At 38.7% G+C, this 23114-nt stretch overlaps 1 protein-coding gene across 7 annotated transcripts in view; it reads left to right on the plus strand.

The window, feature by feature from the left end:
• The window catches only part of SEMA3D (semaphorin 3D), a 142718-nt gene that overhangs the window by 97793 nt on the left and 21811 nt on the right, over positions 1–23114 (plus strand). For all 7 annotated transcript variants that reach the window (XM_074869848.1, XM_074869846.1, XM_074869849.1 and 4 more), the window contains 4 exons: positions 7840–7954; positions 8367–8436; positions 9780–9924; positions 22265–22487. In XM_074869848.1, the coding sequence (XP_074725949.1) occupies positions 7840–7954; positions 8367–8436; positions 9780–9924; positions 22265–22487 (553 nt within the window). The remainder of the gene's footprint in view (positions 1–7839; positions 7955–8366; positions 8437–9779; positions 9925–22264; positions 22488–23114) is intronic.

Here is a 23114-nt window from a genome sequence, read left to right on the forward strand (position 1 = left end):
TGAATGGCAAATTCAGGCCTGTTTGCTCAGAAAGAAACCAGCATATCCTAGTGCTGTATCTCACACTGCTTCAGTTTCACAATGCTCTCAATGCATTCAAACCATATAAATTCTGATCTCCTATTTGACATTAATTGCATGATCCACCTAGTCACTTGACTTGACTGTGGCTTCGTGATCAAGAATGCTACATTTCGTAACATGAAGATTTTGTTCTTTGTTTTCTTTCTCTGTATTTTTATATCCTTTTAATGTATTTATGTCATATAATTTATATTAAGTATATACAAAAGTTTAGATGAGAGACAGGAAAAGGCAGGTCAAACACACTGGAATAAACCATGAACAGATTATACTCAAAATATAGGTGGATTTTCCTGAGAATTCCTTAACATATTTTGTTAGTTCAGCCATCACCTTTTGCTCACTTCAAATTTCCATTGAAGTTGGAGTGAGTACATCTACTATGTAGAAGCCTTTGAACAGTTTTGGGGAATGTTCTTAATACTAGCAAACCTGTTGGAGATATTCTTAGCAGGATTGCTGAGTGTCCTTGTGGTAAAATGGTGCTTAATTTTATTATTTCATTTGTCCCAAACCACACTCAAACTTGCTGTTGTAATCTCCCTGTCCTTACCTGGGCCTGTTAGATTCTGGCTTTTATTTTTCATGATATGCTTAGTAACAGTCCAGAATTTTTCTTTGCTGTATAGTTAGACTTTCCAGTTTGGATCCCATCCAAAGATAATTCTGTAGAAACCTCTGGGTGTGATGTTTAAATACTTTCCAAAATAAAAAGCAACATTTTCCATAGTGAACCAAACAGTTATGCATGCTTAACAGAAGTACCTTGCTGTTCTGAATTAAATAACAACAAATCTGCTGAGGAGCAGGAACTCAAAGGTAAAACACTGTTTCTCTCACTCATAGTTCAGACAAGAGGGCTTCTCCACAGTAGATGAGGCCTACAGTCTTGGAGTTTTTGCTGTGGTTGCAATAAAGACCCTCTTTCCCATTGTTTTAATGCCTGGATATACGTGAATGTCCAGAGTGGCATACTTACCCATAGGTCTCACATCAGCTTTCCAGTGACACTGGATAATCTTGCCATACATTCAGCTACTTGAGATTCATTCCGGTTTCATGCCAAAGGCTTCTCTGGCTCAGTCCTGCTGGACATTTACTCATTTCCCCTGAGGAAGCCTAAAGAAGCCTTGACTCTAGCCACAGCACTCCTGCATGCTGATGATTATAGATACGTGTAACTTTCTTGACTAATCCTGCTGTCTAGATAGGCAAGGGCATGGGTTGAGACAAATGTTTAGCTTTTCTGTTTGTTTTCATTTTGAGATCTATATTTGACCCTGGTTGTGCAGTCAACTTTGGATGTGCACAGAGCTCAATGAATTATTTGATCCACAGCCTATAATCTTAGTATGTAGAAGATACTATTTAACCTCTCCAATTCCTTTTGAAACAAACTGTGTGGTTTACACTGAGGGAATGAAGCCAGTCAGTACAGAGCAGTGACAGGTTATGAGATCAGTAAATATACTGCACCAATGATGGGGACCCTTTAGTCTTGGTGCCTGACATGGTGGCTCTGTCTCAGGTAGGGAAAGTAAGCAAGGAGTCACGACAAACTGCAGTGGGTTCTGGCCTGTGACGGATGATGATTTCAGAAAGGTGTTCAGAAATGACAAGTCCCAGGGACCAAAAAGCAGTCTGAGGTTTTGCACATCTGTACACTAGACTATGAGTTTTCTGTTTCGGGTCGTGATGGTATTGAGCTCTCAGGAAAGGTGTGAAAAATAATTGTAGAATGATTCTCTGAAAATAGGTTTGCCTAGGGGAAAACTTAATGTCCAAGCCACAGAAATCTAGAGGAACTTCTGATTATACTTTTGGAGGAGATAAAGGGCGTGCAGTGTTCACTCTGATGGTCTGAAGACCACTGTAGAGATACCAAGCTGATGTATCATCCTGGAAATCAGGAGGGCTGAGTTTATTCCAGGCTTTCTTGTTGAGGCGATGTGCGAATCTGTGCAGTTCCTATCAGGGGTCTGTGCATGTTTGCACCCTTAGTTCTGTTTAATTATTTGCAAATGCTACCTCAGTGGTAGAGACCTTGCAAGGCACAGACCTTGCAAGGCTGAGGAATTGCGTCATTCTGCCAGGCTAGACTTGATAAGGGATGTTGCTGTGAGTAAGCATGTGGTACATGAGACTGAATCCCACTCAAATCCTCAAGTCTGGATCAACTAGTTCAAGCAGCAGAAGTATTATATGCTGGCAATATCTGCAGTGTCCAGAGGGGTTGGGGCTGTCTTAGATGAAGCAATATGCAATCTTATAATGAGAAGCTTTCCCCATGAAAGGTTCTATAATCTCATAGAAACAGCAGAATTACTAAACAGTCACCGCTCTTGCTGTCAGATGGGGACTACAGATAGAGGGGTGAACTGGCTTTCCCAAGTTTACTCAACGTATCCATAGCAGAGCCAGTCAAAGATCTAAAATCACATGTGCCTCCTTTCTCTTGTTTATATTGCAAGTGTATTTTTATTCTCTCTCAAGTCACACTTCATGTGTTACTTGATGGTTTTGGATCTGACCCATAGCCTGCGGAAATCATGAGGGGAATCTTTCATCTGACATCAGTATGGTTTGGACAAGAAATTTTGAACCTGAATTCCTGAAGGAGGAAAACTGACTTCCCTGTGTTAGGTCAGTACCTAACAGAGTTGAGTAGGGCCAGAATATGCAAAGTAAAATGAAATAATTAAAAAAGAACTATGAATTTGAAGCCAAAAATCCAAAGAATATTATTGGCTGTTTCTCCATTTGTAAAGTCTGCTAGAAGGGTTTTTTCCCACAATGTAAGGCTTTGCTGCAGGGGATGCCATTTGTTTCTGGTGGCTTTGTAACATAGCTAGGCTTCACACAAGAGAAGGGCTCCAGGGCCTTTTGCAGTTTCAGCACTTTTCCCCTCTCTTCTCTAGTGTTTCTTTTTATTCACTCCAGGAATTCACTTTGGATGGTCCTTCTGCACATCTTGCCACTGGCTCTAATTAATAACCTGCCTCTAGAAATTCCATTCATTGTCTTTTTTTTATTATTTTATTTTTTGATTTAAGAGCTGTTCAGGATAATTACAGTCTTTAAAGTTTTATGAATCAGAGTGTTTGACATCTTTGATGTTGATTGATTTTCAGAAAACTGCACTTTTTGTTCTAATGTTCAATTTGTCACTGTTACTTACAAACAAATAAGAGATTTAAAACCCCAAAGATGCAGATGTTCTTTAGCTTTCTTGCCATCTGTTTTCTTGCATACTGGATTCCAAGACTAACTTTTGTGCATTTTAATGGAGCTACATTTATAAAATATATAAGATACAATAGAGTAGAAAATAGATACAATAGAAAGTCTTTAATTTAAGTTGATTTTTAAATCACTTTTTCATAAAGCAATATTTTTTCTGATGGTTTTTATTTTCATGGTAAACTTAAGTTTAACTAGAGGGTTTGAAAAACATGTTTTACTCAGTTATGCATAAATTGCAGATCAGAAACCTGAGATTTCCGTGGAAGTCTCACAAGAAAGGTATATGATATGACCTTAATTTACTTCACAAATTTTACATTGTGGCATTTAAACAGCATTCTTCCTTGATGTCAAAAAGCCATACATGTACCTGTGTCCACTGAAGTTGTATATTGGATATTTGAATTCTTAATGTAGTTTGGTAGAGACCTGATTTCTCAATCCAACAAATTATTTTTTAGAACCAGCTCACTGAAAATGGTTGCAATTTTAGGATTTCTGTAGAATAAAAGTCTGTTTGATTTATTAAAGTCATACTGGATTACTTCCCCATTTATCTAGATAATTTCTGTGTTTAAATCTTAGTGATATTTTTTGGTAATATTTCCTCAACAAGTGACAGATTTAACTGCCCACCTTCTAGTTGGCAATTATCTAAATCTCTAACTCAGGCAAACACAAGTAACCAAGATTTTACATGCACTTCTTTCTGTTAGAAAGAAGGTATTTCAGCGGAAGCGTTGGTATCTGTTACAGCTTGTGAGATTACAAAGCAGTAAGTGCTAATTAAACCTTTATTTATATTCAAAAAGAAATATGCAGTCCTAAGTGCCTTCATCTTTACTGTTTCAAAGTTTGTAGTAAACACTGCTAATCCAGTGTGCTTAGAAGTGATATTCTGGGAGATAAGATTTCAGATACTCATGGCTACTCATCTGTTACAAATAGATTAGCCATATTTTAGGAATGAAAGGCTTGCTCATGCTGTCTTCCCCTTCTTCAGTACTTAAATTTATCTTGTCTTCTTGTCTCATCTCCCTAAAATATTTAGCGTTCTTTGTCTTCAGTACCAGTATCTCTTTTCCAAAATAATTTAATTGCATCCATTTTACCACACACTTCTAGCAGGGTTGTCACAAATCTTTGCTTGTTGTAAATCAGTCCATCAGTCTTCTTAGGATTCTGTAACCTTCTGTTGAATCCTTATTTCTCTTCACCTACACACTGACTGGCCTTTGCTTTGGTGATTTTTTTCTCTTCCATCCATTTTTTCATATCCACTGACTACCCAGCCTGTACCTCTTATTATATTAATGTCATGCTCTACATCCAGCTCACAGCCTTTGAGTATGTCAGTGATTCATTGCAGACTGATATTATTAAGTAGCCATTTTCACAGAAGAGACTATCTTCTTTCTGTAGCAACCCAGTCTCAAAAAGATTTTGGGACAATATGTCCTTTGTGCAGCCTCTCAGAGGCCAGTAATCATGAACTATGATTGTCCAAGTAATCTGCAACCGCGTAGGCAGCTATGATGCCTAATGAGTTCATGCCAGCATGCTCTGAAGGGAAGGAGAAGAACTGCATGTTCTCCAGCATCCGAAGCCTCAAGGTGTGTCAAAGACTGACATAATATGCACCAAAAAATACCGTTAGGAAGGAAGGGGTGCACTTTCTTCAAAACATGGAGATTTCCAGAGCTTAATAAGACAACTACTACTTGAGAGTCTAGGAGCAAAGATATGCCATGCTATTAATAGTTTTTGAACCTCCTTGGCCTAGCTGACCTAATTCTTCCTGTAGATAAAATCACCACGGCCTGTGTCAATTCCTGCACTTTCTCAGTCAGTGAATCCTGGGCACATATTAGGAAAGCAAAGACACTATTATTCAGAGATGACATAAAGAATTGAAGAGTACTATGTGGCTACTAATAAAAAACAAAACAAAACAAAAACAAAAAACAAACCTCCCCAAAAAATACAAACTAAAACATTCTCCTAATAAAATGTATGTTTGGTTTCATTCAGCCATGGCAGTAGGAAGAAGCATGTTGGAGGATATGTCAGAATATTATATGTGCAACTGTCTAAATCAGTGAAAGATCTTTTCAGTCTCTCCATTTCTGCACCATAAATTTGTCACTCTATGGCTTCAGAAGGACTTGGTAGATCATGGAGTGCTGGCTGGTCGTCCAGTTCCCCTTGCTTCTTTATAAACTATACAGTGTTATTGGCAACTTTTGTACAGGTAAGGCACACCCAGTGAATGTCTGTTCTAATGTCTCTTAAATTCAAGTAAGATGGTTAACATTGTGTCCTGGCTTGAGACTGAGGAAATACGGATACATCTTAAATCCAGTGGAACCTTATATTTTAAAGCACATAGCACTTGCTAAGACTGCATCTTTTGAGCACAGTATTTAGTTCACACTAGTCTTTAAGAACTCAGTAGAACTACTGATATATTTAAAATAAGCATTTGTGAAAATGCTCTGTTGGATCACGACTTAAGGCTGGTAAAACACAAGTACCTATTTTTCCATCTCTTACAGAAGTTGAACACCTGTGATGACAGGAGCAGGAGCTAGACAAGGGTGCTTTTTCCATTCCAGCCCCATCACATCTTGTTTCCTTCCTGCTTTCTGATCCTAGACAGGCAATTAGAGACATCTCATCTCCTGTGATGCTGCACTGCGTCCACCAGAAATCAAAGTGAAAACCCTACAACGCGAGAATTGCTTAGCTAATGTGAATTGCCAGAGGAAGAAAAAGCTTAACACTTCTTGCTTTTTAAGATTCTTTGTTTCATCTTTGTAATTATTTGGTTTTAATTACACCACAAAGTTTATCTGCCGAGACTTTGAACAGAACACACAAATGTAGAGTTTCTTTTTCCTATTGGCTTTAGGCTGCTAATTTTGACACCTTTGTAATAAATCTGTTGGCTAGATGCAAAGCTTCAGGCTTGGCAGGACCTCAGGAAATCAAGAGAGGAGGTAGCAATTCATGTAAGAACAGGAGTTCCAAAGATGATAGATTAATGGGAATCATTTCCAACTGAGCTAACCTATTTAAAAGTAGAAAATACATGAAAAGGGAAAATGGTTAGAGTGTATTACCAGAGAAGTGTTACTTCTTGTGAAGTGAATTTTAGCACTTAAAACCATCTTTCAGATTGCCTGTGATATTTATGATAGAGCCCTGAAGGGCCAAATGCAATCTATGGAAATAACACCTAATTTCCACCACCCAGTGTTTTCTACTGGCTGGTTCTATACCTTCAGAGTTGCAGAGCAAATTAACAAAAAAAGTGATTTCTCTTAATGAATCCAGAGAGGATGAATATTTATGAGCAAATTTGTGGTCCTTAAAGTTATAGCACAGATCCCCTAAGCTTCAGAGTTTATAAATGAGAAGAAGTAGGTATCTTCATGGGGTAACTCATAACCTATAGCTGGGAGACTACTGTTGGTGATAAAATTTCTCTTAAGTGTTTGAATTCTTGGTTCCTGCTGAAATATCATTGCCCTTACAGTTTTCAATATGAAAAAAATTGGGGCCTAAATGGCATTGAGGAACCAAAATAGATCTGTTATTTGAGGCCAAAGGGGACAGATAAATATAACTCATTAGATTTTTCATGTACTCAGTGGAAGGAGGTAAACTCCTAAGCAAACTCCTAGTTCCAGGTTCTTAAAATTTAAATATTTCTTCGAAGATCCACTTTCCCCACACCCCTCTACTGATCCAAGTCATCAGAAGGTCACCTACCCTTCAGAAGCACAATTCAAATGTCAAGTGACCCTTTATAGATTTTTTTTCTTTCACCAGTGACTAAAGGAAATTTGGACAAGTACACTCATATCTTGGAAACCCATAGTAAAATAAATGAAAAAAACCCCCAACATTTTGTGGAGGACAGACTGATATTTCCATAACAATGATTATTAAAATAATATAACCGGTTTTCCCTGGAATGCCTATGTCTCTGTACTATGTACACAAAGCAAACAGCGCAGTGTTTACATTGCAAGAATTGTTGATGAATATATTTTTTTCTTTTTTGAGAAATCTATCCAAAATGTTCTGTATTATTGTTGGGTTTCTAAAGAATTCTTGAAGAACAACTGATTGCAAAACTTAGCATCACAGGGAACAAGAAATCACATGATACAGATATGTTTTCACAGCATTCCAGCTGTAGAGCTGGTGAGAGAACTTTGCAAACAGATTTGGGTGTAATTAGGAAATTTGAGTTGCCTACTCTCTGAGCTGAGAAATTACGGCTGGAGCTACTTATAAAAATGCTGTCCTACACTGGTTTTGGAAAAAACAAAAAACAAAAAACAAACAAACAATGAAAAAAAGACTTTGTTGTTGTTGTGGTAAGATCAAACTGTGGAATCAGACTGAAGAAGCACAGTAAATACTGTGCTACCATCAGATACCATATGTTAAAACTCTTCTTATTTGTTTAATATTTAAGTCTTTTGTTTTCATTTTTATTAGAATGATATGGGAGGTCAGAGGAGCCTAATAAACAAGTGGACTACTTTTCTGAAAGCCAGGCTTGTGTGTTCGATACCTGGTCCTGAAGGAGCAGACACACATTTTGATGAGCTGCGTAAGTTCATTTATCTTTAACGGACTATTCTGGTATCAGTATTGCTTGGGGATTTTATTGTTGTTTGAAGAAGCACTATGTCTTGTTCTGATTTAACTCCTCTTCCAAACAGTGCTGGTAATATCTCTGAGTTTTTTTAGAAGTCCCTGATTATAACTGGAATTAGTCTGATGAGAAAGATGGGTTTTTTCCCTTTCGTTCCAAAAGCTGGAAAGTGAAAATCTGATTCTGTAGAAAAAAGCAGACTATCTGCAAATGGAAGAACTTGAGAATATTAGCACAAATTCACATGGCAGAAATGAAAATTCAGACAAAAATAAAGCTTTGTTATATATTTACAAATCTCCAAACAAGAAATGGTAAATGCAGAAACATTCGGAGGATGTTAATTATTTTTTTTTCCCCATTGCAGAGGATATATTCTTACTTTCTACAAGAGATGAGAGAAACCCACTTGTATATGGAGTCTTCACTACAACAAGGTATGTGTTACGATCATGTTTGCCTCTGGAAACAAATGCTGAAGATCTTACTCAGACCTTTTATTAAACCCTTCTATTACTAGATCGTGATTCCTGAGAGCAGGGAGAGATTGCTTGAATAAGACTTGCAATATGTGGGCTGCAGTCACTAAGGACAATATTTTCAGAAATGGGAGTAATAAATTATGTCCCTAAGACTTTGTGTGCCTGACTTTTGAGAATGATTGTAAAAAATAACGAAAATTTATCAAAAGCATGCAAGTTTATTTCAACCTCATCTAGTTGAATTTACAAATTTCAATCATATTTATTGAGCAACCCATAGTTATCATTTAAGAAAAATCACTGTCGTGAAGCATTATTTCTGTAAGCAACAACTTGACATCAGATATTTCTTAGGATCAAAACCCACTATGCTCTACAGTGATATTTCAGTCTTTTTATAGACAGGATTTGATGGAAGAATAATCCATCTTTTTCTCAAGAGAAAAGATTAATTAATTAATGAACCTCTCAGCAGCCATAGTGAGGTGTGCTATATAGATTTGTCAGAAAGGAAATAAATAATTATTTCTTTTGTCTCTAGAACCTTTGAATTAACTGTAAATAATATGGACTAGCCAAATGCTGAAGAGTATGAGTACAGTGAAGAATTGCCAAGGCACTCCTTAACTCAGAAGCAGCCGCCACAGTGGCTCCATAGACTATATAACCACATAAAATATTTAAAATTGAATGAAATGTTGTACAGTGAATGAAATGGCATATGAAGCAACTAAAGTACATGCCACTCAACAACCTGGCATGTACTGGTGTTCTTTGGAAAACTGAACTGTTTGGGTTTTTTTTTTTTAGAAAAATATGTAAAAAGGGGAAAAAGACATAGAAAAAGAAATAAATGTTTATTTCTATCTCTTTTCTGTCCAATGCAACTTGTAATTCTCAGGCACATCAACTGTAATATCTCTAATATACGGACTTCCAGATGTGAACACAGTGTAAAGGAATGTCCTTCATTTGCAGAAAATTCCAGTCAAAATAGCTAATAAATTATATCTGGAAACTGTCAGCCGCTAGGAAAAGTGGCAGTCTGTCAAGTGGTCCCAAAGGCTGAGTCCAGGTTTCAACCGAGCAAAACTTTAATCTCTAATGACAGTGATATTAGATATCTGTAGTTATCAGGCCTGTACACATTGTCTGTTATTTAGCACCACTTATATCAGCTCTTAGGTGTAGGATTGATCCAAACCCCATTAGACTCTGTGGAATCAGTTAATTCACTGGGTGAGGCATGCACTGAAGAGGTGTTTACAATATACATATCAATCTATCTTCTTTTTCAGCTCTGTCTTCAAGGGCTCTGCAGTTTGTGTGTACAGCATGGCAGATATCAGAGCTGTTTTCAATGGCCCTTATGCTCACAAAGAGAGTGCGGATCATCGGTGGGTGCAATATGAAGGTCGCATCCCATATCCCAGACCCGGTACAGTAAGTGTCTCCTTAATTACATACTCCTATTTTTACTCAAAAGCAAGCATTACCCCTCCCTGGATTGGTAATTTATATTTTCCACTCAGGATGTTTCAAATTATCCTCTCAACCCTTTCCTTTCTGTTGACAGCTCAGACTTCTACCTACACTGTAGGTATATAAATATACATTTTTCCATGTCTCTGAGATAACATTGTGTCCAGACTCTCTACCTCCTGATCGTCTCTCATATTGTGGTTTCCTACTGTACAGCTGTATTTCTATCTGTTGGGATCACCTCTAAGGCATCAACACTTCATAAAAAGCCAAAGGCATTTCTTTATGGAGTCTGAAGTTATGATGAGGTATTTTATTTGAGGTCTTGTATTTCTGTTATCTTTGTGTCTGTTAAAATCTTGTTCCTTGAGATACGGTCATTGATTCTATTATGTGCATTTGTGCATGTGTTGTGTTTTGAAGTAAAATAAGGAGTTGGTGGAGATTTTATATGATGAAAGATAAGTTATAGGAAAAAAAGAGAAGTTTACTACCTGGAAACACTTCTAAATCCCAATCTCTTAGACTTCAGATGTAACGATCGGGCCAAAACAAAGAGGAATTCTTCCCTCGCTTCTGTCTTGGTATTAAATTTGGAAAAGCACGAACTTACATTACAGCTGAGGAAGAAAATAGTATTTCCAAAAAATGCATCTACTTTAAAAAAGTCATCACAACTTTGAGCTACTCTTCATACATAGAATGTAAAAGAGCAATGATTTAAGACTGAGATAGATATAATCCAAGATAGTTTTACATTATCCTGGTTGGGTATTCAGTGAACTAGTACTAGACAGCTGCCAAGCACTGAGCTGCTGAGGTTGGACTGCTGCTGGTACCTTGCCTAAAAACCATCTGGGTGTTTCTGCACTATTGCTCTGACACCAGCACTGGTGTAACCTTTGCTTCAAGTCACATTATCTAGCTTACTTAGCTCTTCTTTTCACATATTTCCTTGTGTCTCTACGTTTTCTTCATCATTCTTCCAATGGACCCAATTGCATGGTCCAAGCCCATGCTGTTTACTGCACTCAGTGGTCCCAGGCTCCAGCAGGTCAGGCCCTGAGCTCTGATTCCCTTCTCTCAACTGCAGGCAAGTTGCAGAGGGCAACTCTCTCTATAAAGACTAAGGCAACTCCAGAGACTGATTTGACCTGAGTACGATCTGCACTGCTGGAGCAAATGCGCTCCTAATTTAGACAATTTAGGCACTGTAGGCTTACGCATCTCTCTCTCATGCAGAACACATAGTGCCCCCAGAAAATAAGATGATTTTTTTTTTTTTTTAAGCATGTGCAACTCCATTACTGGTTAAGAAGTGCAGATGTATTTAGTTTTAAGTACAAAAATGGTGCCAGTGAGAACAATAGCTGGTCCCATGGCATCTAAAGAGATTAAAATAACTCTCTTGAAAAACTCAGAGTGCCCCATAAGGATGAACGCTCTGCACAGATAGACGGGTCATAAGCTCATTGCATTTTTGAGTGTATTAGCCATCACATGGTTGAGCTGGGATTCGCAAGGAAGGAAACATGTCATGCTGAAGCATGTCAATGCTGATCTTTATCACTGATTTGAATATCCATGCTTACAAGTATTTTAAAAGTTGGAAAGTTTAAAGATAAACGGATATATTCCATAAGCCGCCCCTTAACTCTCCAACTGCTTCCTTTAAGCACCTGATAACAGATGTGAGAAAATGGTCTCATAAAAATCCTTAAGACCTCCATACTCCATGGACTTCTGTAGGAGTTTGTTTGACCAGGAACTGAGAAGGGAAGTGGATTTTACTGAAGAAAGCTCTCAGAAGAAAGATATCTCTAATTGCTATGTAGATAAGGTAAATATATTGCTGCATAGTTACTTATCTTTTGTCTTAGTGAGCTGGACTGCCATATACTTCAGGTTCAGTAGCTTAATATAGGGTATCCAAATAAGTAGATTCATGCCATGCTCTCATCTTATAATGCTCTATGCCAAACCTCTGATTATGAACAGATTTAGGCTGGAATCTGAAAAAGTAGTTCAGTGCTCAAAGGCAAGGAGAAGCAGCAGCATACTACACCCCTGCAGAACACTTCAGTATGAATGCTGAAATGCTCTTCCTTAAAGATTATTTTCATCACTTCTTGCCAGCTATGAGGTGGTTCAGGAATGCTCAGAACAAAGTCAAAGAGGGATAATCTATCCTTTTTTAAGTTACTAGAACATTTTTGAAATTTAAGCTCTACCTAAGCGTTGCCTACAGTTAGCGTAGTCAGCACTGCCCTGATTTTATATTTCTTATATTTTAAGTAACTGGTGAAATCTAAAAATGGCTATACTAGGAAATACATTTCCTTTGATGTTTGGCTTTGAGAGAGGCAATGACTTCCTTTCAGCATTTATACAGAAGCAGGAGACTGCTTACACTAATTTTTCTGCTCAACTGCCTTTATCTCCTAAGTAAATAAAGCTGTTCACTATAGAGGCTGTGACCACTTTGATATTGAAGTTTTGACAAAATGCTTCCTGTGGCAATTTGTGTCGGAGATAAACTCCCAACATGACCATGATATCATGCCTTCGCAATGCTGAGCGGCATGCAGGCAGCGGGAGCCCCTGCCTGCCTGGGGTCTGGGTGCTGCAGCGTAGTCTGCCTGCCCTCTGGCGTCGTCAGAAGACCCCTGAGTAGGGTGACTGGGGATCTCTGACATGTTCCACACCATTGATGCTGCAAATAGTACAGCTCTAACTTCTCCTGGTGGTATTAAAGAGCCATAGGAATTAAACAGAGGCAAGGCTTCAAATCTATTTCAGTTTGAAAGCTGAAAAAAAAATAGAGACAGAAAAAAAGAGGCAGCCCTGACACAAAGGGCAATTTGAAAACCAAGGGAGCTTTTGCTCCATCTTCCTTAGCTGTCCCCAGATAAGAAATCCAGTTTTCTTCCAGTCTATTAGGGTTTTACCCAGTAAATTATCCATCGATGAAGAAATCATCAAGGACTTTCTTTAAAGTGTGTTCTGTATTCTGAAACAGAGTTTTCATAATGCCATCCCAGTAATCACAGAAGGCATTTGAACAAGATTTTTCAGTGAATTAGGAGGAAAAAACATTTGTAGCTTATTTATTTAGCTGTAACTGTTGCAGTATCAGAGCAACTCATAGTGCTCATTTGAAAATTCTGATGGGATACAGAGGAATCATCCTTATTTCATTAATGGTGAGTAAATGTCATTGAGGTCAGATTTTTAGAGGAATGTCAGTGTTTAAAGATGCAGATTAGCACTTAGTCTGATCTACTGCAGAGCACTGGACTGTAACTGCTATTCAAGGCAACACCAAATATTTGATAGATCTAGATATTTTGCTAACTGATTTGCCAAATGTTCAAAACAAAGCTCTGAATCAGCAAAGTAAGATTCTTGCAGTCTGAAGCACTTCTTAGCTACAAGAAGAAACAGCCCAGCACGTTGCTTTTGTACATTTGAAGAGTTTTATGTCTCACCTCTTTCAACTGCAGATCTGAATATGGCCCCAAGCTCCTGAATTCTTTGTGTCTGTTTTTGTAAAACACGTTCCCTTACAAGTCCTCAGATTGTCCTGGGAGCTTTTTCATCTTTTTCTTTCTTTTTCTCCCTTTCTTCAGTGAAGCCCCTTCCTTTAATTCTGCTAATCCAGTGCACAGGCTGATCGAGATGTGGTGTCCATCCCACTGGGACTTGGCTGAACCACAGAGAAATACTGTCTGCCAAAAAAAGCCTCACCCTGTCCTCCCATCTGGTTAGTTTTGCTGCTTTAATAACTGTGTTCATAAAACATTGAGGGTTGCACAGGTTTCCCTTGTTATTTTTAGCCTTATCTTCCTCTTTCACCTGATCTTTTATGGGATGGACTGCATTCTTTGCTTCTCCAATTCCTCTTTCCTTTGATCTTCCCACTGTAAATGGGGATGCTTAATTAAGTAAAATGTTTCACTTTATGGGTTAATTTCCCTGAGAAGGCCTCCTCCACCTCCTCTTACTTACCAAACTGTTTCTCCCAACATGAATCACCTCTCAATTCATAACAGCCTTTCGAAATGCTGTGAACCCAGTCACCTTTCTTATTGGCAAAGGTCAATAGAATTGCAAAGTGCCACCCGCAAAGTCAAGTTCACTCACCTAGCTAGCCTCAACCCAGTTATCTGCAGATTAATGCTCTCTTATGTCAGCTTTTTCTACTAACAATGCAGGTGTGTTGAATGGAAAAGCAATACAAAGTGCTCAAGGCAAACACTGGAACGGAGTAGAACAAATCTCACACATCCAGTAGGATGCAAACTCTTATCTTAAAAAAAAAAAAAAATGGGGACTTAAATTATTTGTAGGGATTTTTTTTGGTTTTGATTTTGAGGTTGATTCCATTCAAAATTTGTGCTGTTTTTTTGTCTCCTGCAGAACCAGACTCATTCCTCCCTCCCCTGCCCTCTTCCAGGCTTGCTCTGAGTAAGAGCAAGGTTAATGTGAAAGTCTCCCTGCTGACTGTCCAGTCCTTCTGGTACAACCCATCAATCCTGTAGAGAAGCAGTAAGGCTTTTTGCAGGCATGTCCAAATGCACAATGTATTGTGCAGCTCTAATCAGACTACAGAGAAGAAGCTACACAGTATTTGAGCCAGGAACCCAGATTTCTTCTTCAGAATGGCTTATGGTTGAATTCCCAATGGCACATAAGTGCCTACACCCTGAGAGTCATCTCTCAGCTGTCATCCCCAGAAGGTCATAAACCTATAAGTATCCTATTTTTAAAAGTACTTCTGGGCATCTTGGAAGCTCACACCAGTCCTCAGTGTTACATCTTAACCCCTCAGGAATCAGACTTTGCATTTCTTTATAAACTCTACAAATAAAGTTCAATGTGTTGGGTGTGTAGGAGGTCCCCATTTAAGACAGAAGTGACTAGTTGAAGGTAGTTTTTCTGTTTCTCTGCTTTCTGCTTGATGGATCAGTGATAAGGGAACCTATTTAGAGCTTGGAAGACGTCACATTACATTGTAGGAGAATGCTGACTACAAGGCCATATCTTCTTGCTAGTTAAATATTCATTCACCGAGACCTTGGGAGAAAAAGACCATGTGGTTAATTCATTCCCCCTGAGGGAGGGTTTGGTGCTCCAGTTCCTATTGCACTTAAATAGAATAGAGAGCTTTTCAAAATAAAACAGATCTTCTCCCTTCGTGGTTAACATCTCAGCAACATTCTTACTACTTTTGGCTAAGCTGAGATATAACCAGCCCATCAAAAGTGAAATACCTTCAACAGGAAAGAGGGAGGAGCTCCCAGGATGGCTCTGGTCCACATGCCTGGAACAGAGGGACACCTCACCTAGGAGGGAAGCCCAGACTAAGACATCTTATTCCCTGATACGGGAGAGATTTAAGAAATATTTCACTCTGTAATATTTCACATTGGCTACTTCAGATGCTCCCAAGACAGTGATTTTCTGGTGTGATGCTTAGTTCTCCTTGTGAAATGCATAAAAATTCCCAGCCTGGACATTGCAAAATCTGCCAAGCAGATGCCTATTGCACTCAATATTATCAAGTCCCTGTTGTGTATCTAGCCTATGGGTGTTTGAGTCTCATTGTTAAGTGGGTATGAGGCTCAGTGTCACAAGTCACTTTTAAACTGGGATTTTCAGGACACTTGAAATGGAAACCCTTTTGAAGCTCACAGGGAACAGCATTGTTTTAAAATTGTCAGTAGACAACAGCACTGCTGAACTAAAGATGCATCATTAAATGAAAAGGATATTTTTTTTACATACCTTATAGCTAGGTTCCCAAATATTTGTCACAATTTCAATAGGTGTTAGATCCAGCAGCTCTTACTGACTTCACTGGATGGTGTGAAGCACTATGCATTTTGGCAAATTGGAGGTTTATTTAGGAGCCTAACTTCTGGCACCAGCTTTTGAAAATCTTGGCCAGGGTTCCCACATAATGTTAACACAGTCACACCGTATGTCTCAGTATTGTGTGAGATGTACACATCCAGCACTGTGCTAAGCTGCAAATTTAATAAGACAAGTGAAAAAAAGAGAAAAGCTTACATATGTGTGCTGTTGCTAAGTTATTGTGTATTTGAGAAAGATTAGCCTTAATTTACTACATCCTGGTTATATTTGGATACAAATAAAAGGTGAGGGAATAAAAGGCATCTTTGTAGATCAGCTGGGATCAGGATTTAGTCCAGGGTGATTATTGTCAAACAGAGCTCACGCACAGAAGGCACTGGAAAAACTTCAAGTAACAATTGAATTGATTCTTTAAAAGTTTTGTGCCACAGAGTTTATACAGCAGTTGAACAGAGACGCCCTTAGCACTTCAAACTCTGTTTCTGTTGGGGTTTGGTTGGGTTTTGGGTTTATTTTGGTTTGGTTTGGTTTTTTTTTTGTTTTGTTTACTTTTAATTTCTTAACATGTATATTTGTATCAAGTTATCATTCATAGCAATGAAGGCCTAAACAACCTCATAAGAGTAAATTATATGGTGAATAATTTTCTTGCAGGATTCTTATCTATCAGTACTAATTTTACTAATTTAATGTGATTCATTTGATGTCAGCTGTCTTGAAGAAAAGCACCAAATCTGAGCTAGTTGTTTAGGCTTCTCTATCAGAAAGAAAGAGACAGGGACCTCCTCTGTGCAGTTCACACACAGCCAGGATCAGAATCTAGGTCAGGAGAGATGAATCCCACCCTGTTGCAAAAGCAGAAGATGTTGAGAGAGCACAGTGATGGTGTTATAAGAACTTCTGTGGATCCAGATTCTCTTGTAGTCCACATGAAACAACCCTGCCAAACTACTACTGTGATGTTTGCTATAAATGCAAATCTCTTATTGTCTCCAGTAGGAGATATCACATATCTGAGACAGCATCTGGTGCTGATGATATGAATAAATGTTCTCTGTGAATTGGGCAGAGAACACTGATATCATTATCACGAGACACGCAACAGGATGTGAACTCACATTTTCAGAGGTGAAAGGCTGCTTCACTCACCCACTTGGCCATGCAGCCTTTACCATCATGCATCCTATTGATTGCTATGAAAGGAAGCACAAGCTTACAGGAATTGTTCTGCAATGATGGGTGGACACAGCTTTAAACAGCTGCCTGAGGACTTTGCCAAAGGGTGGCCAAAATGAATTTTTCATTCCCCTGTTCCATCCATCATGCCATAATGAATGATGCCTCTGGAAATAGCTCCCTTGGCCAAGCATAATAGGGTCACACCTGCCCGGCTGTTCCTGGTGGTCATGCTGTCTTAGGATGGGATCCAAAGACCGCTGAAATAATTGGAAAAGGCCCTGTTGACTCAAGCGGATCTTTGGATCAGACCCTTAGTCCTTGTTTCTACTAAACTAGCTGCGCAAGCTGGCAAGGATTTCCTTATATCCCTATATCATGGTAGGGTTTGGGCCTTTGGGATTACTATAACAACTTTATAGTTCCATATTAGTAGACATTTTATCCTAGTGGTTTTTAGTAAGTGACGTCATTGCTCTCATCTTCCTCAGCTGATGCATTTTTGGCAAAAATCTAGGACAGCTTCAAGACCCATGGGGCTACCCCCATTTTTCACATAGAAATGGACTTCTGGGATTGAGCTGTGAATAGGTGAGCAATCAGCAAATTTCCAGAAGATGCGGACTGTAACTCAGAGTAGCAAGTGAGAATATGAACCATAGAAAATGCTCATATAAGGGAAAATCAACCTCTAGTACACAGTGGGAGGGGAAGAGAGTTATTTCGTGGTTGGGGGAATGAAGAAGTGAATTTGTTTCTCATCCTATATAGAATAAATTGATGCAAAATTTTGATCCAAAAACAATTAAAGACATGTGTTACTTTCTACTGATTCCCACAAACTTTGGTTCAACTCCTGCAAAGGTAAACATGCTTTTGAAATCAGTAGGGTTTTTGAGGTCTGATTGTGGTATAAGTGGCAAAGACTTAGTTGTTCTAAAGGTAAGTGGCAAAGACTTGGTTGTTCTAAAGGTAAGGAGAAGCGTTCATTCCTGAAGTACTGCTTGTGTAGCAAGTTTGCACGTGATTTGGTTTGTGTAGTTACTGTTCTGTCTGAGTCATTTATCCTGTATTATGGTTCACTTTGGTTTTTTTACCAAGTCTAAAATCTAAATATTATTTTTGTCATGGCCTTTCTGTAGTCTCTTTTGCCATATAAGACAAAAGCATATATTTCTTTGTAAAATTATTTAACTGATATTGTTATCTGCAAAAACCAAGCTGACTACAGCCCACCTCAAGGGTGTACCCTTGCAAAGACTTTAATCTGTGAAAGCACAGCAGAAAACGGAATGTGGGAAATCATGCCCAGCAAGCCAGAGAGTGAAGTTCTTACAGAAATGCTAGCATAAAACCCCTAGGGATAACTCACTGCAATATATGTTTCCAACTGAACTACTTTTTCAACAGGACTTTCCTCTTCTTTTTCACTTATATTAAACTGTATTTTCAAGGGATGTCCTCTGAGCAGTTATCACAGGACAACAATGCAAACTCATCTTTTTTTTCTTGTCAGATCTTTCACAGCCGTACATTAAATTGTATAGTGAAACAAAATGACTGAATATGCAATGAAATACTTCTTAATTCAAACTGTCACAGGTTTACCATCCATGGAGAAATTTTCAAAATCTATTAGGTGATTCAGAAGGCTAAGACCTATTTTCAATAAGCAATTTCAGAGCCTTTATGAAGACAAGGATGCACAGGCTTAACACCTATGGTTTGTAACAACGTTAAGCAAGTGGACACTTGCACAAAATGTGTTAGGTCTCTAGACAGCCTTACAAATCAGTCCAAGTAAGGAATAGAAATAGGTTGTAGACTCTTAAATCACTCAGGCTACAACTCTATTAAATAAAACTAGCAGTCAGGTTCAAGTGCAGACCCATAGTCACTGTACTGTTTAATGCTGGGATGGCCTTTGCCATAGTTTAGGCATGGTCCAAATGGTACCCTCCCTGTGGCAGTGCTGTGGCAGTGTTTGGGGTCTAAGGTAGACCGGGAACTGCCCCCAGCAGGCATTTCAGATGTGGCTGTAGATGTGGATGCAGAACATCATCTGGTCTGTGTTTCACTGGCCTGTTTTATTTCTGAATATACAGGTAGTCTCTGATACTTTTGAGAATGTTATCCTCAGTTAACAATTTTTGTTTAACTAGTTGCTATTGTCTTTGCATTTAGGGTATTTATACAGGTGCATGTTCACACAGAACTGTATATGATGAGAATAATTCTGCATTGCATTAGTTGTATTTACCACATGAACAATTCATCCTTAGGCATGTGTACACAATACCTGTATGCGCTGGGCAGAGGCTATGTTCCCTTTTTAGCAAGCACTGCCGCAGGGTGTGCTGTGTGCATCCCTCAGCCCAGGAGGAGAACAAGCAGTGGAAACCCAAGGGAGAAAAGGTTCCAGGCTGGTCCTGAGCCTGCCGGGACGGATTCGCTGCTAGTGGCTGATGTTTGTGTAGCTGTGAGAACTGAGTTTGCCAGTGATGAAGAAGGGACATACTCAACCCTCGGCACTGAGTGTGTTGTTCCTAATGTAAATGTTTTGGATAATGCCAAACCTTACATAGCGGAACACATCCTAACCGCAAGCCCTTAACTGGCACCATAGGTTGAACACGTCAAACTGGAGATTTGGGAATGTGAACTAGAGTCTTCTCTGTCGAAATTAACCATGAAGGAGGATTGTAGAGCAACTGCATGGCAAATCTTAACTTTGTCTTGGCAGACTACAACAGCATTATTTAACCATATTTCTTTCTTCACAGACTGTGTTATGGCTCCACCTGGCAGGAAACACAGGGATTACCTAGTTAAAAATAGTGTTAAAAAGAAGCAATCAACACTTTAAATGTAAAAGTGTGTCACCAACTGGAATAGTGTTTCCAGTTTCTCTTGTCATTATTCAGGATTTGTAGTGCTCCATTAACATATGTGGATGCTCCAGATTCAAAAGAGAATCTTTCTCAGACTCAGATTAGAGACTAAGTGTAAAACAAGGGATGGAAAAGAGATACAAACAGCTATGGGGAGGAAAGCAGAGATAGGTGAGCATGAGATATGATGGGTCACCAGCATGACTGACCTTGTAAATATGGACTCAGCCCAAAAGGGACAGAAGGGAAAAATTTGAAGGAGGTTGAAGAGGTAGGTTTGTGGGTGGTCTTCAGGCAAGATATATGAGAACCAACTTACTTTGTGTAAGCCAGAGAAATAGCTGAAATGGTTGGTTTGTCAGTATAGGTCTAATAGATGTGGGAGCCAACCCCAGCAATAAATGAGTAACACTGGGGAGGTGTCTGAGGCAATGATCCCTGTAGCAGTTGTCTGGACCAGAAGAAGGTGAGACGGTGCTGTTCAAAGCCAAGCCATGGGCCTGGGCAAGAATTTCAGCTATGGGGATGAGTAAAGAAAGTAACTTCTGAGAAATAATGAACTACAGGGATCATCTGGCATATGGAGAATCTGCCCTTTTTAGAAAACAATAAATGGGAGGCATAGGAGGTACAGTTCACTGAAAAGTTATGGCCTCTGATTGCAGGCCATATACAGGGAAAAGATAGACGTGGGTGTTTCAGTCTGGAAAAATGAACGTGGTTTAAGCATTTACTTGGGGCCTTCTGCCACAGTAACTCTGAGCATATCTCCCAAGAGAAATCAAGCCCTTAGTCTAACATCGGGGCATGCTGGTGAGGATCTTGCCCAGTTCTTGCGCACTGCATCAACAGGGCAGAAACTCAGCTTCCATAAGAGGAGCAGAAATACACAAAGCAGAAAAAACTCATCTGTGATACGATCCTGCACTTTAAATACTTGAGATTATACCATGGTAGCCACCGGAGGGCACTCGAGACTTGCTGTTGAAAGTCCGTTACACTGATACCTGCACTAATTTGTTCAGCATCTAGCACATCTAACTGCATGTTGGTACCTGTGCCTTCAAATAAGAGCTAGACAGCATGACAGGTGACCTTCACTCCAGACTTGATTTCTTTGTCTTTTTAAAATATCCAGCGTGATAAGGTGCCTGTGAGTGGGGCAGGGAACAAGAAAGTGAAATTCATTGCAGATGTACTGAGCCCATCATGAGAATTTCTCTGGTTTTAGAGCAATGCTTTCAAACTATGTACTAATGGTGACCAAGTGCTCACAAGTGTTCTCACAGAAAAGTTGATTTCTAATTGAATATGTATTGAATTTATAATTTATTTGTAAGACCAAATTTCCAAAGTGACCTACATTAATGTCACCTATTATGGGATTATATACAAGAAGTTCTTAAATATTTAAAGAGAAATTAGGTATTTTCCTATATTATTAGATTGTTTATGGCTAAATTTTGCTATCTCTAATATATGACAGGGGAAAAAAAAGGTTAAAAGTACATCACCGTGCTGGATGTGCTGCTTGAATGTTAATAATAATTATGTATTCTTATTACTGGTGAAAGTGGTATGAATGGCATATCTCATACCCTTTTCAGGAACGCTGCTAGATGAAGAAACATAAATGGTCTTGGTGATAAAACTAAAAATTAAGTGTAGCTTTCAATAGTTTGTGTTTACAGATATGTTAATGCAGTAAATATTAATTAATTCACATTCTATCCGACATCAAACAGATAAAGTCTCTTCTATAATGCTGCATTCCTTTGATGAGTATCTTAGAGAAGCTAAGGAAGTTCATCTCCCCTAAAAGTTTTAATTTATGTTATCAATATCTCTGAGAAAAGAGAAAAGCATATAGGAGTTTTTCTTCAAAGCTTGCATATGTCTATAGGTAGGTGCAGGTGTGGGCATATAACTACAGGAATTGAAGATTTATAATTCTGAGTAGTAGTACAAACAAGTGAGTTGAAATAAATTAACAAGTTTTGGGTGGTTTTAAAAGATAAAGGAGAATAGGTGGGAGCAAGATAAAAGAGTATGAAGATGAAGTGCTTTTGAGGAGAGGTAAAAATGAAAAGAGAAGAGGAAAAAGTGGAGAAACAAGGGGGAAAATGGCCCTTTGAAAAGCCAGAGGAGCACACACTGACAGTGAGATCCCACGTTTTCAAAACGACATTGAGCCTTTTCAATTGTAAGTGAAAATACCAGTCACTGGCAAATGTGCTTTACAAACCAATATAGCTGATCTGGATCAGGCAGCTTTCCTACTATACAGAGAAACCTGCAGATTACTTGTTTTTCTTTCATAATATTAATCTCATCTTCTTGTTCTCTCTTTCCTTCAGTGTCCAAGCAAAACCTATGATCCGCTCATAAAGTCTACCAGAGACTTTCCCGATGAAGTCATTAGCTTTATTAAACGCCACCCACTGATGTACAAATCCGTTTACCCAGTGACGGGAGGACCAGTATTCACTCAAATCAACGTGGACTATCGGTTGACGCAGATTGTGGTGGATCATGTCATGGCAGAGGATGGGCAATATGATGTTATTTTCCTAGGAACAGGTATGAGAAAGGACTTCCACTATCATTCTGCACAAACCACATCCTTTAAGAACACTTTTACTCCAGCAGGTCCTGAATAAACCTGTTGATTAACATCTTTTTCCTATACATACAGCTTTGGGAAGCATTTAAGATGCTCCTGATTCTGTGTAAGGGCTTAATTCAAATGCTAAGAACAGATGGATTTATCAGCTCAAGACATTGCTGCTATTGGGATTTTAATGCCTCCTGGTCCCTAGATGATAAACCAGTTAAGGGTCAGAATACCTGGGCTTTCTTACCCTCTGAGTACCATTCAGTACTTGTCTTTACATTACATGGTAGCCTGGCTCCAATTCCTGCTGGCAGCACATCAATAACCAGTTAAAAGAAAAAAATTATCCTTAATAACTTCAAGGAGTATTTCCTATTACCAGAAGAGACATGGTGCATCAGCATTAAATCTCACGTGACATTGAACAGCTAGGAAAGATTTAAAATTGAGCCTAAGGCAACAATTTCACTTAAATACTTTCAAAGATATTACTTAGCATTATGAATAACTCCGAACAAGAGGACCATGACTGAACAGAGAGGTTAAACTACTCTGTCAGGGAAGAAACTTGCTTTGCAGTTTTTCTATGGATA

The sequence above is a fragment of the Strix uralensis genome, chromosome 5 (genome assembly GCF_047716275.1).
Source record: "Strix uralensis isolate ZFMK-TIS-50842 chromosome 5, bStrUra1, whole genome shotgun sequence".
Taxonomy (NCBI): domain Eukaryota; kingdom Metazoa; phylum Chordata; class Aves; order Strigiformes; family Strigidae; genus Strix; species Strix uralensis.